Source organism: Alosa pseudoharengus, unplaced genomic scaffold (assembly GCF_046254945.1).
Source record: "Alosa pseudoharengus isolate Yale_2024_CS ecotype anadromous, Long Island Sound unplaced genomic scaffold, YU_APseudo_1.1 YU_APseudo_1.1_scf_23, whole genome shotgun sequence".
NCBI classification, from domain to species: Eukaryota; Metazoa; Chordata; class Actinopteri; order Clupeiformes; family Clupeidae; genus Alosa; species Alosa pseudoharengus.
Window position 1 is genome coordinate 32082809 of NW_027468685.1, and position 16528 is coordinate 32099336.

General features: G+C 41.9%; 1 protein-coding gene across 6 annotated transcripts in view; it reads right to left on the reverse strand.

Annotated features, from left to right (window-relative positions):
• Window positions 1-5012: 5012 nt before the first annotated feature.
• Window positions 5013-16528, reverse strand: part of tmem79a (transmembrane protein 79a) — a 58348-nt gene continuing 46832 nt past the window's right edge. For 3 of the 6 annotated variants that reach the window (XM_076301065.1, XM_076301066.1, XM_076301067.1), the window contains exons 2-6: window positions 15223-15348; window positions 14672-15125; window positions 14109-14291; window positions 13583-13805; window positions 11200-12986 (exon numbers count right to left, since the gene is read on the reverse strand). In XM_076301065.1, the coding sequence (XP_076157180.1) occupies window positions 12794-12986; window positions 13583-13805; window positions 14109-14291; window positions 14672-15098 (1026 nt within the window). In that variant the 5' untranslated portion in view covers window positions 15099-15125; window positions 15223-15348 and the 3' untranslated portion in view covers window positions 11200-12793. Of the gene's footprint in view, window positions 5194-11199; window positions 12987-13582; window positions 13806-14108; window positions 14292-14671; window positions 15151-15222; window positions 15349-16528 lie in introns of those variants that run through there. The other 3 variants (XM_076301070.1, XM_076301069.1, XM_076301068.1) reach the window with 3 other exon arrangements.

The following is a 16528-nucleotide window of genomic DNA, read 5'->3' on the forward strand; positions in this document are numbered from 1 at the left end:
GAGATTTCTGCCAGAGTTAGGCTTTATGCCACAATGCTACATACCCAGAAGTTAAAGCTTCTCTCATACATATACAAATTAACATCCCCCAGAATGTCCATACAAAAATTTTCAGCAAGCAATGTCAACTATTTAACTAGTTACACTGATGATGCAAAGTTTGCTAGCAAGTAAGCTAATATGGAAAGTTCGCTAGCAAGTTAGCTAAGATTGAGAGTTTGTGTTGCGTTTGGGCGCATATCGCCATCTAGCGTGGCGGAGTAAAACATTCATACTTGGGTCCAAGACAGTGTTTCTCAAACTTTTTCAGATGAAGGACCACTTAACTAATCAATAAAAAAGAAACGCACGGACCACCTAGCTAAAAAAAATAAATAGACCTAGCAGTATATTAGCCTACACAATACTCACTGAACCACCTTGCTGATTGTCTTTGCACTTTGTTTAATTGTGTCAGAGGATTCATATGATTTAAACTGGCATATCTGACATAGACAGTGTTGTAGAACAGTTTGAATTTACATACAAGTTGGTTCAATATTGCAAACAACTCATCTATATTATATTTTACCACGTCTGCTCGTGGACCACTTGGGATAGCTTGCGGACCACCAGTGGTCCCCGGACCACACTTTGTGAAACACTAGTCTATGAAGATCATGACAGTGGTCCAGTCAAATCTTTTACTGTCTATGGCCAAATCCCAGCCGAGCTATAACTGTAGCTCGACTTACCTGTGCATGTACTGACTGACAAAAGAATGAGTAATTATAAGTAGCCCTGTGGACACACAATATTGTTAGAAAATTGAGATGTGTGAAACACTATTTGACTGAAATGGTAATCAGAAATAATTTGTTATAAAAAAAGACTAAAATTTGACTAAAACTGACTAAGACTAAGATAGCTTTAGTTTTCTTTTGACTAAAACTAGACTAAAATGACGAGACTTTTAGTTGACTAAAACTTGACTAACAAAAATGATATTTGAATGACTAAATATGACAGACTAAAAAGGACATTTCGTCACAAGACTAAGACTAAATAAAAAATAGGTGACAAAATTAACACTACTTGGAGGGCTTCAGCTTCAAGCCATGTTCCCGAAGCCTGTCAAACACCAGTTGCAGTCTTTCTAAATGTTCATTAAAGGACTTAGAGAAAATAATGATATCGTCCAGATAAATAAGGAGATGGGTGAAATTCAAGTCCCCAAAACAGCAGGTCATAAGCCTTTGAAAGGTGGAGGGCGCATTCTGCAACCCAAAAGGCATTTTGTTTGCCTCAAACAGCCCCATGGGGGTACTGAATGCTGTCTTGTGCTTGTCATGTTCCGCGACTTCCACCTGCCAATAACCAGACGTAAGGTCGAGGGTAGAAAAGTACTTTGCTTGCCCTAAAGTCTCTAGAGCCTCCTCTATTCTCGGCAGGGGAAACGCATCTCTGGTGCTACAGGAGTTCAGTTTCCTGTAGTCGATGCAGAGTCTTGGTGACCCATCTTTCTTGGTCACAACGACCACTGGAGAGGCATACGGACTCTTACTAGGGCGGATGACTCCTGCTGCCTCCATCTCTGTCAACAACTGCCTCACGTCTTGCCACTGGGAAGGGGCTATCTTGCGATATGGCAGTCGAAAGGGCCTCGAGTCGACCAGAGGAATCTCATGCTGTATGGTTGTTGTGTGACCATAATCCAGGGGAGTCTGAGAGAACACACATGCGTTCTTGTCCAGCAGCTCCTTGAGAAGAGCACGCTGGTTCTCGTCTTCCACTGCCGCTGCACTTAGGTCAACACTACAACTAGCCACCACTTGGTCCAGACTGAGACATGCCTCTTTCTTCCCAGCTTCACCCTGCTTTTTGGCAGAGAACTCCACCACATTATTAACGAGAACAGCATTGGCCAGACATGTCTGTGGTTTAATTGTAATGCCACGTTGGGAAAGATTCATCACCCTGACTGGAGTGCAGCCCCTTTTTACATCCACAAGGACTTTGGCGACCAAGAGATCTTGGGGGAGCTGCAAGGAGGCATGGCCTTCTATCAGGGCGGTGTAGGTCTTCCTTCGAGGGCCAATTTTAATTTTACACCTTAAATCCATCTCTTTTCCACCAGGGATATGTATCTTACGGCCAGTGTAAACAGCAGGACCTACAACGTCATGCATTTCACTTTGCTCAGCGCTCCCCACCTTCAGTAAAGCCGTATACCATTCAGGATGTTTCTTTTTGACCTGATGCAGAAACTGCTGGCCATATGCTTCTCGAAGATGGCAATGGGAGGCTCGAATGACATTGGTTCCCACCAGCAGGGGGACTGAGGAGCGATAGTCAGAATCAGGAACGACGAAGGTAGGCACAGCCTTATACTCTTTCCCAAGAACTTTCAGGTCCAGGTGCAGGACACCGTGATCTGACCTGCTGCACCCTCAATGGGTATTTTAGAAGAGCGTAGTTTCTGCTTGTACAGGACAGGGTGGCCTCGCCAGTAGCTGTGAGTGACACTAGTTATCTGGGAGCCAGAATCAATGAGAGCTCTGCACTCCTTGCCATTGACTTCCACCACTCCTTCATTCCTGGGACCCACTAGGGGTGTTTCATCTCCATCAGTGTTAATCTGATTTACCGGTGGGTGGGGCCCTTGCTGCATGCCCATGGTTGCCCCAGCTACCATGGGCTTTAAGCGTTTAAAGGTTGAGCGGAAGGGGGTGTGTGCCTCTCAGCAGGGGTCTGGGAGGCTTCAGCGGGGCTGGGAACTGGAAGCAGTGCTCTGCAAACTCGGGCTGTGTGTCCTAACTTTCCACACCGGTAACAGGTAAAGCTTTGGTTTGCCTTTCCCGGTGATGGCTGGACCGTTGGTGAGGAGATAAGTGGTGGAGCAGTGATTCTCAACTCTAGGTGGGACAACTTGGCCATTTGTTCCTCCTGATTGAGGGCTAATCTCTTGACCATCTCAGTCAGCTCTGATAATTCAGATGTGTGCTTTGCCTTCTCTGTTTTCACATTTCCACCACCCTCTGAGGTTACATGTACCTGTGCATATGTTTTTTTCATTTTGTTTTGGGGCTGGAACTTTTTGTTTTCCCTAGCTAGGTTTCGTAGTTCAGCCTGCAGCTCGCGGAAGCTCAAGAGCCTGGGTGTCATTGGTGCGATTCGCATATACACGTCTTCATCGGTAAGGCCCCTCATGAACTGCCGGGTAAGTTTGCCATCTCGATCAAGGAAAGGCTTACCTCCCCTTTGTTTCTCCTCCACCGCTAGCAATTTCGCCTCCAGTGCTATAGCGTAGGAGCAGACGGACTCTCCTGAATTCTGGCTCCGCTCGTAAAAGTCTGCTAATGGGTCTAAGGAGCCCCGTGTGTCGCTGTACTCTGACCTTAATTCCTCGAATGCTTTCTCTGGGGTCTGGTCATGGGGAGGTAGATTAAGGATCAGCTTTCTGGCTTCACCACTTAGGTGTCGCACCACTGTGGAAAAACAAAGGTGTGTGGGGAACTCTATCGCCTCGAGAAGGTACTGCATGTCACGAATCCAGTCCTCCACCAGTATCTTACAGTCTGGATTTCCAGTGAAGACCTGAACATTTTTTACCTGATGAGTTTGCATGAAACCACCATAGGCTGTCATTGGAAGGCTTGGGCTAGCTCGAACCGGAGTCTGAGATTGTGCCACATATGGGTGGGTGTACATATGCAGGCTAGAAGAGGTGGGTGGAGGGACTGCTTGAGAAAGAACACCCGCATACCTGTTCAGGTGGGGACCTGGAACTGAGGTCTGTGGATGCAGTGATTCAGGACCTGGATCAGGAAACGCTACTTGAGGGCTGTCTGCGGTAGTATGGGGTACTCCATTGGCAACCGATAAAGGCACTGATGTGGCTCCACTATAGCCTGGATCCTGAGCACTGGGAAATGGGTCATCAGAAAAATGCACTTGGGGGGTCTGCCCAGCAACAGCGGGCCTACTTGTAAAGTTTGCCGCTGGTGGTGTCTGAAAATTTGGTATGGGCATGTGGGGGACAGGGGTGGAATGTGTATAGCTTGAATAGACCTGGGGACTAGGCCTAAGAGGCTGGGATGGATAGGGGGTGGTAACTGGGTAAGTCATGGCAGGCTGCTGGACAGCTGGCATTCCTATAAAGACATGTTGTGGGGAGCTCTGTTGAGGCAGGGCAGCTACAGGCCCATGTCCACCGTGTTTGGGAACAGAGGTGTCCACCAACCTGGTAGCCTTGTTTTAGGTCTGGGCTAGTGTCAAAGCGAAGTGGTGGTACCTGCCCTGAAGCTCCAGAGCCTGGCTGTCTTGCTGCATGGGCTGGAGTGTAGTACTGGTCAGCATCGGGCGCATGCATTGTGGGTGGTGGCGTATGTCGTTCCAGGGGCGGTAGGGTGTCGCCTTCTGCAGGCCCTGCGGGTGGTTGGAGGCTGGATGCCCCAGCGGAGCGCCACCGCAACTTTAGGGGAGAGTCTGCATAGCTCTGTGACATTTTGCTATGTTTGCTATGTGACATGTAAATTAAATGACAGTGTAATGTAATATGTGGGTTATGAGTATATATCAAGCTGTAAGATATTAAATGTTTTAAAGCATGTACTTCAATGCAATCAGTATAGTGAATTATGCAGTTTAGCAAAAAAACATAACTGAAAAGGATGTCAGTTCAAACTTAAATTTCGACCTGAGTATTTCTCTGGACATCAATTATATGCACAATAAATCACATAAATCACCAAAACCTTATTATTCAAAAATATTCCCTAATATCATTTAACTAACAGTCAAATACATTTGACATCATTGAAAATTCCTCCAAGCAACAGTCAAACAATCAAAATTCAAAACAGTCTGTAAAGGATATAGTGACGATGATTAATGTAATACCCAGAATCACAAATCTGGTTGAGAATGTCAGTCCGCTCATTTAAGGTGATACAGTTCAGCATTCAAAACACAGGCCTGGCTGTAGAATTTTCGCCCGCTTGGGTCTTGAAGTGCCACAATCCGGGTCACGGCACCAAAGATGTAGCCCTCTAGCTCTCCATCCGCGCACGCCGGCTTCCAGCACCTCCACTGCTACTCTGCGTTGTGTTATTATTGTGAACGTGAGGGTGCATCCGGTATGAAGGGAGACACGGACACAGAAGGGTTCGGGATTGTGGCAGACCGTAGTTTACTGGGCTTCATAAACAGCATCTATAAGGTTGATGGCATATACTCCATTTATAACCAGTATGAAAAAATCCTAATGCACTTCAGTTGTACATTCACATGTTAATCCCCATATTACATTCAAGTGCTAACGCATACCAAAACACTAGCACAGTAACACATAGCTTAGCACTGTATTAGTGGCCACATTACACTCGCTCTTATAACAAAAATAAAAACTCTTATTCTCAGAATGACTCAGCATTTAAGTCTTAAATAACTAGGTAAAAACAATAGCTCAACAAAACGAACTTTCTAAGTAGTATTACCCAAGATAATTTCTATTTTATAAACTCATGAAAATAACGTGACTTACCTATAAGGTTGATGGCATATACTAAAGAAAAGATGGCGTTCTAGGCTAAACACGCATCAACCCTACGGTGTATCAAAAGGAACAATTAGAGTTAAACTAACGAAAATATAAATAATACATGGTCCTACAGTGACACCTAGTGACGCTACAAATACACTGCCTTACACTTATATTGAGTTAGCTGTGTGGCCTAATCTACAGATGTGGTGGTGGAGCACTGTTTGTTTTGCTAAGGAGTAAGTTAACCCTTTGCTTAAAATAGGGGAGAGCTGGAAGGATAGAATTGAATCTAATTTAACATAATTACAATGTGTATCTGTGTATCGGGGTTGCCTTAATCCCATACATGTCGTTTGGCTGTCCTTTTCAACCCGGATAAAACCGGACAAAAATCAGCTGTCAAACGAAGTGTGTCTGCCTGCGTGGAGCTACTGAACTGCCATTGGCTCATCTGCGTTTGATGAGCGGGGCTTGCGATCGGTCAATTCCGAGGAATTACCAGTGCTTGAAAATGCAAAACATATGATGTAAAATATCTAAAAAAATCTAAAAAACATTGGGTTAAAAACAACCTAATTTCAACCCAATCACTGGTTAAATAGTGGTCGAGCCCAGCACCGAGTTAGCCCCGAAAATTGGGTTGTTTGGTCAACCCAGTGAGTTGGGTTGATGGTCTAACCCAAACATTAGGTTATTGTAACAAAACTGTAAGGTTAAACCTACATAATTGTTGGGTAGGCTATTTTTTTCAACCCAGTATTTATGTTAATTTCACTGTCATTTCTGGGTTATGCTCACCTAATTTATGGGTTATTCTAATTATCTTATTTCCCTCCTTAATCCAATCACTATTAATTAATAATAATTAAAATAAATGTTTGCAAAACATTAATGTTACAATATAATGTTTTAAAATCCATCCAATGGGCAATGTTAGCTATTGTTAGTTAGCATGAATGACTATTGTTAACCTGCTTGAGGCTGAACGAAATTGGCAGGCAGAATATCCATTCATATCACGAAGGGTATGTCTCTGGGTGGACTTTTAAAATCCGTCTGGATAAAAAAAAAAAAAGTTAAAGATACATACCTTCCGAAATCGCCAATTACGAAGCAGCAGCAGCAACCAGTAAACTTAACATTAAGGTTACTTGAGTTCAGGTTTGAATTCATTGTTAGCATGCGGATAGATTTATGCATGGAAAGGTAATGTATGAAGTGTTTGAAATGGTGTTATATAAAATGGCACTGTAAAGAAATGGACATCCTGTTTGGGGTCCGAAATTAATAATGCGCCAGTGGGCCTTACCAAATGTAAGTTATGTTGTTGTTTTTTTTGCTTGAGGAAAAACTTTTGCAGCTGCTAACATTAACCTTTAATCTCATGAGAATGCATGCATAATTGAGGTGTAGCTAACACTACTTATTTGTAGAGTTAATGTGAGCTATCATTGCAACGTTATTAAGCACTATTCTAAGTTTATTTGATTCATGGGCTTTGCATGAATTCTGTCTCAAAGTGTTAGGACAGGGAGTGGCTACATCTTCTACCCTATTGACTCAAGCTTTATATATTTTTTAAATAATAATAACTGGTTTTACAGTTGCTAGACAATATGCTGAATACTGAGAGAAAGTGGAATAGAACATTATGTCCAATATTCCAATATGTGGTTTAATGTTCTGCATTTGTCATTTGTGGGTCACTTTGATAAAAGTATGATTCTATGTATGACTATGATATCTGTACTGTCCCTGTGTATATCTGTCAGGCTTGTGCAAAATTCCAGAATTGAATTGAAACGGCCTCTTAAATTCCAATTCAGTTCTTGAATTTCACTTGCATTTCAATTGAGGTAGCAAACAGGAAGCAGAATTGCAATTCGAATTGTGCACAACACTGATATCTGTGTGTGACTGTATTTAGAGGTAAGCGGGTATTATGACTTTGCAGTGTTTCACTGTTCTGCATGGCTGCCTCAGTAGCTATCTGGTCCGGATTGCCAGGTTGCCACTAATCAGAGTCTGATTCAGTGTAGTCCACATGAGATGGGATGACCAACGGCAGGGGCGCTTTTTCTCTACGAAACTCCCCCTCGCTCGGTCTGAAGCTTTTTTCCTTTTCTTTGCGGCTTCCGTCAAGGGTTTTCGCTGCTTCTTCGCCGGCTCTGCCATTATACACACGTTTGCAACAATCTCTAGCGTTTCGTTAGCCTGCCTCTGTGCTCTAAACTGATCCTGCTTCAGTCGGCGGGTAGGATACACCGAACTTGCAAGTGGGATATTCTTCCAACAGGCAGTAGAGGCAGGCGAGAGAACCTTCATTCGCCCCGTAATGATTCATTTAACCGTATACCAACTTACGAAGATGATTACTTAACACGAAAACTTTGCCTGGTGTCCCTTTAAATCCTACCTGTTGCTTTTCACCATCCACTTATCCACTTATTTAACTACTGTCGCATCCCTTTACATGCCATCTCATTTTCCCTCTATCTTTTTCTATTTTTAGCCCCCGACAGCTTTTTTGCTGTATCCATCTTTTTCCATAGACGAAAACTCACTACTCGTATCTGCTTACTCAGCGCTCACGGCGCCCCTACTCCCTTTCCTATGTCAAAATTCTATGATGGAATCTTATGAGATAGGGCGCCTACTCTAGCCTGTTAGTCCTCTAAAATGTTATTTAACATTGAGGAAATGCAGAAATAATTTAGAAACGTACAACAGTAGCTACATATAGAATATACCAAATATATTATTATTATTATTATTATTATTCATTGCTTTGGCGCCCCCACGGTGCTGCGACCACTGACCAACGCCATCTGCCATCAGCCTGGAAGGATACTTAAACCCTAACTATTTCCTTGTCTAGTTAGAGCAGCTGATGGATCTTTAGGTGAAGTCATGCTGTCTCTCCCTTGATGCACATCATTGTAAATAAACTCTGTTCCTGATTTTTCATACTATTGGTCTGACTGGGTCTCTATTAAATCTATGGTATCAAAATTACCATCAATACAAGCATGGATTTTGTGACATGCACGTGTTTCACCGACAGCTAAAGAAGGACAAAACAAAGGCCGAACTATTTGGCCACAGTTCCCAATGGAAGAAACCAGCCACTGAGCTGCACTAATGTTTGTCCTCGGTTATTCTTCTCTCATCTTCTCAAAGGAACTCTGGATCTCATTCATATGACCATTGGGTCCTTGGTTACCTGTCTGATTTTTAGTATTGATTTGTCTAGTTAAATGTTCTCTTTATTTACGTTATTTTTGATAAGTTTTCGTGTTATTCTCTTAGTCCTTTTTACTGCTTTCAAGTCGGCTGATGTTAACGTCTGTCCATTGGGAGCTTCCTATGGCTAGCTTTTGCCCTGGGCCTCTTACATCCTTCCCATCCATCTGTGAGCCGGTGCTGCACTTCACTGTCTGGTCGAGGGGATTTCTCGGGACAACAGCTGGAGCTACTCTGAGAAAGATCTGCTGAGGCCGCCGAGCTGTTTCTGACCAGTGAGCTGCCATGCTAACTGCCTGGAGTCTGGATTGAGCAGACTAACGTTGTTGAAGAACTCTGCATTACGGACCAACAAACAGTCGCTGTTAAAAGTCCACCGAGTTGCTGATCTACAAGATCGCCCATGACTTCGGACTGGTATGCTTCCAGTGACTTCGGACTGTTATGCTTCCAGACTGCCAGTGAGTGTAAAGAACTTTGTTGGCGTTGCATGCATCGGTTGTGGAGACACAGCTGTGCGAAGTTTCACGCGAGTCATCATTGCCCTTGGACATTTTCAGCCGGTTGGAAATTGGACTAATTTTATTTTTATTTTTTATTTATTAATTTGTTTGTTGTCTGTCTTGTATGTCTTGGTGTCACGGGTACGCTGGCGACTACGCCGCTCCGTCCGGCATCTTTTGCGTTTGTTATTTCTTAAATGTAGTTCTATGTCTTGGTGTCAGGGGTACGCTGGCGACTACGCCGCTCCGTCCGCTATTGTCTTTGTATTAGTCTATGTGTCAATGACAATGTCTTAGCCTATATGTGGAGCGCTTTGGGTTGCACTCTGTGCACGTTAAATGCGCTATACAAATAAAACTGACTTGACTTGACTTGATCAAGGCCCTTCGTTCCGGATTACTCAGTTAGGCTGAGCGGCCACATCTAGAAGACTGTTGGTTGTTCCAAACTTCCATTTGAGAATGATGGAGGCTACTGTGCTCTTGGGCACTTCCAATGCTGCAGAAATTTTCTTGTACCCTTCCCCGGATCTGTCTTCACACAACCCTGTTTCGGTCTATGGACATTGCTCTCGACCTCTTGGCTTGGTTTTCACTCTGACATACAGTACACCATCAACTGTGAGACCTTATATAAAGAGATGTATGCCTCCCCTTATAATATCCAGTGAATTAATTTAGGCACAGATGGACTCCAATCAAGTTGTAGAAGCATCTGAAGGACCATTGGTAGAAGTAGGATGCACCAGATCTAAAGTGTCATAACAGAAAATGTGAATACACATTTACAAAACACTCCAAACACTTGCTTTTGTGGGGTGTTGGAGTATTGTGTGTAGATTGAGGAGAAAAAATGAATAATTGAATACAAGATAAGTCTGAATCATAACAAAATGTGGAAAAAGTGAAGTGCTGTGAATACTTTCTGTATGCACTGTATCTGTTCTTGTATCGAATCGTGCCCATGTATCTATCTGTGAATCGGATCGTCTTTTACATGAGAGATTCACACCCCTACTGTTTACACTGCACTATACATCTTGTCCTGTCTATACTTTGTATCACACTGCACTTTTCTGCTTTTTTGCACTTCTGATTAGACACAAACTGCATTTTGTTGCCTTTGTACTTGTACTCTGCACAATAAAGTTGAATCTAATCTAATCTAAAAAAACATGATTAAGCGATTGTGTATGCTCATATAGGCTAGATGCCAGCAGTTCATGGGGCATCTATCTATTTTGTTTAAAAAAAAAAGTTTTGTTTGTGATTTCACATTAAAGCACTACACTACCCATAATCCTAATGTGTAAAAGTAGAGCTTTTGATTGGTAGAGATCAACTGTTGCCATGGAAACGTTTATGCCTTAACTCCCGCCTTTACTAACCTGGCTTGCTCCTTAATTACTTTACGGTAGTTAGTCATCTTGTTGTCTTACATTCAAAAGTAAGCATGTTAAACTATCATTAGGTTAGGTTGGAAAATGTATAATTAGTAATGGCTGATGGGATGAATAGTTCCTTTGCTGAGAAATTAAAATATGTACAGTCTTGTACCTTTGCCTTTTTGTAGGCCTACTAATACATGACAATAAACCGAACTTGAACTTTTCTTTTTTCTGTTTTTTTGCTCGAAATGTTGTATGATTCACGAGTCATGTCACAGCTGTTCAGCCTAAGGCAATGTCTAAAACTTTATATACGTAATTTTCCACATGTCAATGGGGGAAATTAATGGAAAATTTACTTCCAGACTGTAAGCCCTCACGGAAGGGGGGCGGGACTGTTGAGCTCTATGGAGACAAGGTCCGAAATGAAGTCAGCTTCTCTAGTTCTCTCTTCAGTATAACAGTAAAAGCCTTTCATTGAAAATGTAATAGTTTTTATTTTTCATATCTGAAATGAAAAAAAACGAAAAAACTATTTGAATCCTTTATGTCCCATTTAATATCATTATGTCACAACATAATTGATTTCAGATTGTATGTCCAATTAACATCTCTAAAGAAATGACAGTCCATGCAGACTTTACATAGATTTTATGACAAAGCCATGATTGTTATCTAAGCCTAACAGAAATGTCACACTTGCAAGTAATGAACACAGAATTATGATGTGAAAATACCACAACTTATATATATATATATATATATATTTAATATTCAACTGTTTGAATAATAATAAAACATACATACAATGTCTTCCCAAATCATTTGCACCCCTGGTAAAGATGAGTAAAAAGGGTTTTAAAAAGAATCTTTTCATGACTTCTCACCCTAACACTGAAAAAAGAGGAAAATCAAAACTGGAGTGAGTGAACCGACGTGAGGCTAATTTAATCAGTAAAAATGCCTTTCTATTTTCATTAAGAAATAATTATCTTTAACACATGCCACAATTATTGACACTCATTATTTTTCACAACCTCCCTTTGGCAATAAAACAGCTCTTAATATTCTCTTATAAGTAAGTCAGTAAGTAAGTCTTTTATAAAGCACATTTTTATGTGTAGCACAAAGCACTCTACACACAAACATCAAGACAAACAAACTAACAATTAATACAAAATAAAGAAATGAAGTAATTTAATTTGTTACATTGAAACTAAAATCACTTTTGCCCATGGACATTTATCATGAACAGCACACAGCACGGTGTGATTGAACAAACTGGATAGCTTTGGCACAGATCAAGAGTCGCGATTGCTCTGAGCAGATGCTGGAAATTCAACTCGAAGAACAGCAGCTCGGTAGCCTAGAAATCTAGACGCGCCCCTTGCGGCAGCAAATTACATTTGCTGCCAGGGCTAGTCTAGCAACTCTCCGTTGGCTTGTGAGCTCCAGAAATCGAAACTTAATCAGGCATTGAAATCGTGTATAGAGTTGTTTGGTGGGCTTAACATAATGATTGATGGCAGAGTTGCAACGGTTTGGCTTGAATTCCCTGCTACTTGAAAACAAATATCCTATTGCGTCCTATTGCGTGCAGAGGGAATTTGAAAGACAACTGATTATCCCGCCCCTCAAACTGATCACTGCGAACGGTGAGTGCCCAGGCCCTACATTTTAATGTGGGTCTGGCTCGCCGGTGTACTCTCAACAGCGACAGATCTCACATGACAGTTTGTATACTATAGCAACTTAAGGTTGGAGAATGCAGAGCAAGGAATGTGACTCTATTCCTCTTCAGATCGTCCACACTCTTGTGTCTGTGCACTCTCATCTTTAGTTTACCCCACAAATTCTCCTTAAATCTGGGTACTGCAATGGTAATGGAAGATCCAATGAAGACCCATATTCAGTTTCTTAGGAGAGGCATATTTGTAAACTGTTGTATTTTGATGTCCTTGTAACCTAATGAGGTTCCCAGGGGTTTTAGTGGATAAACAGCCTACATAATTACTCCTCCCAGAGGGCAACTTAATCAGGGGTGCCAATAATTCTGCTGGGCACTGTAGTTGGGACATTTAATCTCGCTTCAAAGAACTCTTCATTCTGTACACCATCATTCTCACTTGTAGTCATTACCACCACCATCTCACTTTGGGTGGAGGAACTGCAGTTGGTGGAACAGTGTTGAACAGTGTGTCTGCCCCAACGGAGGTGACAATAAAGTAAATATTGGCACCTAACATGGCTAAAACTGGAAAAAAAGAGAGTCCATACCCCAGACCTCGCACACCACTGCTGAAGACTGCACACACCCAGTAGATCAACCTGGAAATGAGCAGGGTAAAAACCATAGAGTGTGTCACTACAGGATACAAAGATTATAGGGCTAGAACAATTGCCCCAAGAGAGGAGATCACTGTGGTTGGAAAAGTGATCCTGGTTTTAAAATGGTCCTCAAATTGTTGATTACCAATATGCCCACTTTCTTTTGATACTTGTGATTGACTATTTCAGTAGGATACTGTATTTCAATACAAGTAGTATAGTTGGAGGAAACAATTTCAATCCTATTTCATTGTTGCCTACAGGACAGGCTGATAATGTTTCTGTATTTTTAATTCTACTTCGGGTCATACGATGAAAGGTCCCATTGCTGAGACATGGACACCTGTCATGTACCTGTCATGACATGGACACCTTCATGTGGCTGCCATACTCAAGGTCATCAAAAACCACAAAATCTGTCCAGCCTTCACAAAATTTGGCACAGATTATGTATATGACGTAGCCCCATACAATTAACCATTGCAATATCAAGTGCTAAATCAAGGAATGATTTTCGCATTAATCATTTATTCTTAACATTTGAACTAAACTGCGCATTTGAAGAATTGTTACATCCATAACATACAGCTACACACCTGCCGAACACAAAGATGATGGTTAGGAGTGGTATGAGCTTGAGCAGGTCCTGCTGTATGTAGGTGGACATGACACCCAGCTGCAGGAAGTAGAGCAGGTAGAGAGTAAGGGAGTCATGCACATAGTACCAGTGCATGGCAACATCCCGATTCTGACAGCAGTCCTCGAACTGTGGGGTCAGCTCACTGCACCTCAACCGTGACACACTCTGCACCAGCACACCTGAACAAAATACAAAAATATTATATATTATATATATATCATATAACAGAGATACTGGCAATACCTGAACTATCCCTCAGGAACAACTGGACTCCTCTATTACTGGCAAGAATACCAAACGGAAATACAAAAAAAATAGTACTATAGGTAAAGACATCATATTGAATGATAACATTCAGTGTTCATTTATACAAGACATTTGAGGAGCACAACAATGTGATTAAACCAAACATCTTAAATATCTCCAGATTTTTTGAGTGCAAATATCTAAAGATACTTGACCACAGAGAGGTTCTTACTCACCCAAGCCTATGGGAATGGTGGCAAAGAATGCACAACGCAATGTATACACCAGCCTGAAGGGGGTGCTGGTGATGGACGGGCCCTCAAAGGGTAGCAGTTCGTAGCCTGCCCATATCAAGAAGGGGAGGATGACCACAGCAGCTGCCATTGACACACCCATCCTCACAGAGTTGCCACAACCTGCTGGGGTGGAGGAAGGGTTAGTATTCATAGTGTTTACATTATATACATAACTTCAGAGTTTGAAAATATATCTTGGCTATATTGTGCTGCAAGTGTTGCACGATATTAGGGGGGGAAAACTGATGTTTTTTTTGTTTTGTTTTTCAGCGATAAACACTTTTTTCTTGAGCATGCACACATACACACAGTAACTTCCTGTGTATTATGCATAATAAAGAAACAAAAACATGTTTTCACCACACCTGTGTAATAACCGCAGTGCCCAATAGCGAATCAGAATCAGATTGTCCTTGTATGACCCACATATGTGTATTTACCTCACAATGAGGACATTTTGCAAAATCAATGTATAATGTGAAAATGTTAATATCAATGCATACCTTTGAGTTGGGGGTGTTCAGAGGCACAGTGGTGGGGATGGGCAGGTTCAGTTGTGTTGCACAGTACATCATATAGGGGAGGTATTCCTGTGGACTGCTCACTTACAACAAGATCCTCTGGGCTGTCTTGCCTTATGTCAGTGTTCATCACGGTCACCACGGGGTTAAAGGCATGAGCACCCTTTTCTGGCATCACACTCCTATGGCTCCCCAAGGTTTCAGTAATGTCCCCTTCTTCACCAACTTCATAGTCAACTAATAACTTGTCCCCCTTGTCTTGGATCATTGTCTTCTCCAGCAAGCTGCTCCGTTTCCCTCCCAGTTGCATGACACTATGTGGACTCAAGGAGACTGTTGACATGCCAATAGTGTTGGGGCGGTCTTCCTTTTTGTCTGGCTCCGTGTTGGGAAGAGTGAAATCTGGCATCTCGGTGTGTGTGATCTCTTTCTGTTCCTGATCATGGATGTGACCCTGTTATCTGTCAGAGTCACTGTATAATGTACTGTATTATACTGTAAATCACTGTATAATAATTTTCTTGTTTACTTACCCAATATGTCTAATGGTCTTATTTCATGCCTGTATGTCTCAGTGGGCTTTCTGTGGTTTTGTAGTGTTTGAATGTACAAGCTATCTGCATTTCCTTTTACGCTGTCCAGAATGGCTTCAGGTTAATCTGAAATATGCACAAATGCAATTTTCAACCTACACTCATCTGAGGGGAATTTTATCAGCTCTTAACTAGAATGAATTGGACTTCAGTAAGCATCATCTTTTAAATGTGCATAAACTAGTTATATTAATGTGACAGCCAATATTTCCCAAAGATTACACAAAGGTGCTATATAAATAAAGACTTACTAACCAGGGTACTTTAACCACAAATGAGGAACATGCACCTGTTCCATGACAAATATATAATCCAGGGACTGACACTGCAGTCTAAAAAGTCTTTTAATTAAGTCTTTGTAATGCAGAATATGTTCCCTATTCTAAAGTTGGGTCTTTGTTCACATTTAATTCACAATTAATTTGGCACTTATTAACCCCCATGTGTTCCCTAAACTAAAGTTGCCCCCTATTCACGCTTTTTAAGTGTATTACAGCGCACACAAGAAGCAGACAGCCAAGTTAGCACAAATAATACAAAAAAAAAAAAATTCTGATTATATTCTTGAATTCTACAGAGTTAGTGCAAATCACTAGCCTGGAGATTCCAGACCCTGGTAATCTAGAAAGATTAAGGGTCTGGCCACGAATAATGTAATGGCCCAACTCGAGGGGCGGCACCAAGCGTGCATTTGACAATCTCACTGCACGCAATTGGATAACACAATACGACCAACGTTTACTGACTGATTCCGGACTTCGACGCAATTGGATAACACTACGACTGTCATCTGTTTAGCTCGCCTCTGGCCCGCCTATATCAGATACACCAATGTGATTGGCTCCCCGCGATACAAGTGGCAAAAGTAACGTGCATCATTACTCATTGCCAGTGTCTCGCAGAGACGATTCAAATTGTGCTCTTACGAGAGCTCTGGAGTTTCCAGGGTACCAAATCACAGTGTCTCATATCAAAGGTGCCATGAATGTAGGAAGTTGGAAAAATAGTTGGCAAAATAGTTGGCTGGTTCGCCAAAATGCGTAAAATACTGTTAAAGTGTTAAAACTGTTACTGATACAGACACAATGTTTTGGATTTCTCCATAGGTTTGGGATAGGAGTACCTGTAATTCCTTTTTTTTTTTCTGAGAGTGGCCTGTGAGCCTCTGAGTGATTTGACATGGAATGAACCTATGTTGTTGTTATTGTTGTTGTTGTTATTATTATTTTTAGGGCCCGAGCACCGA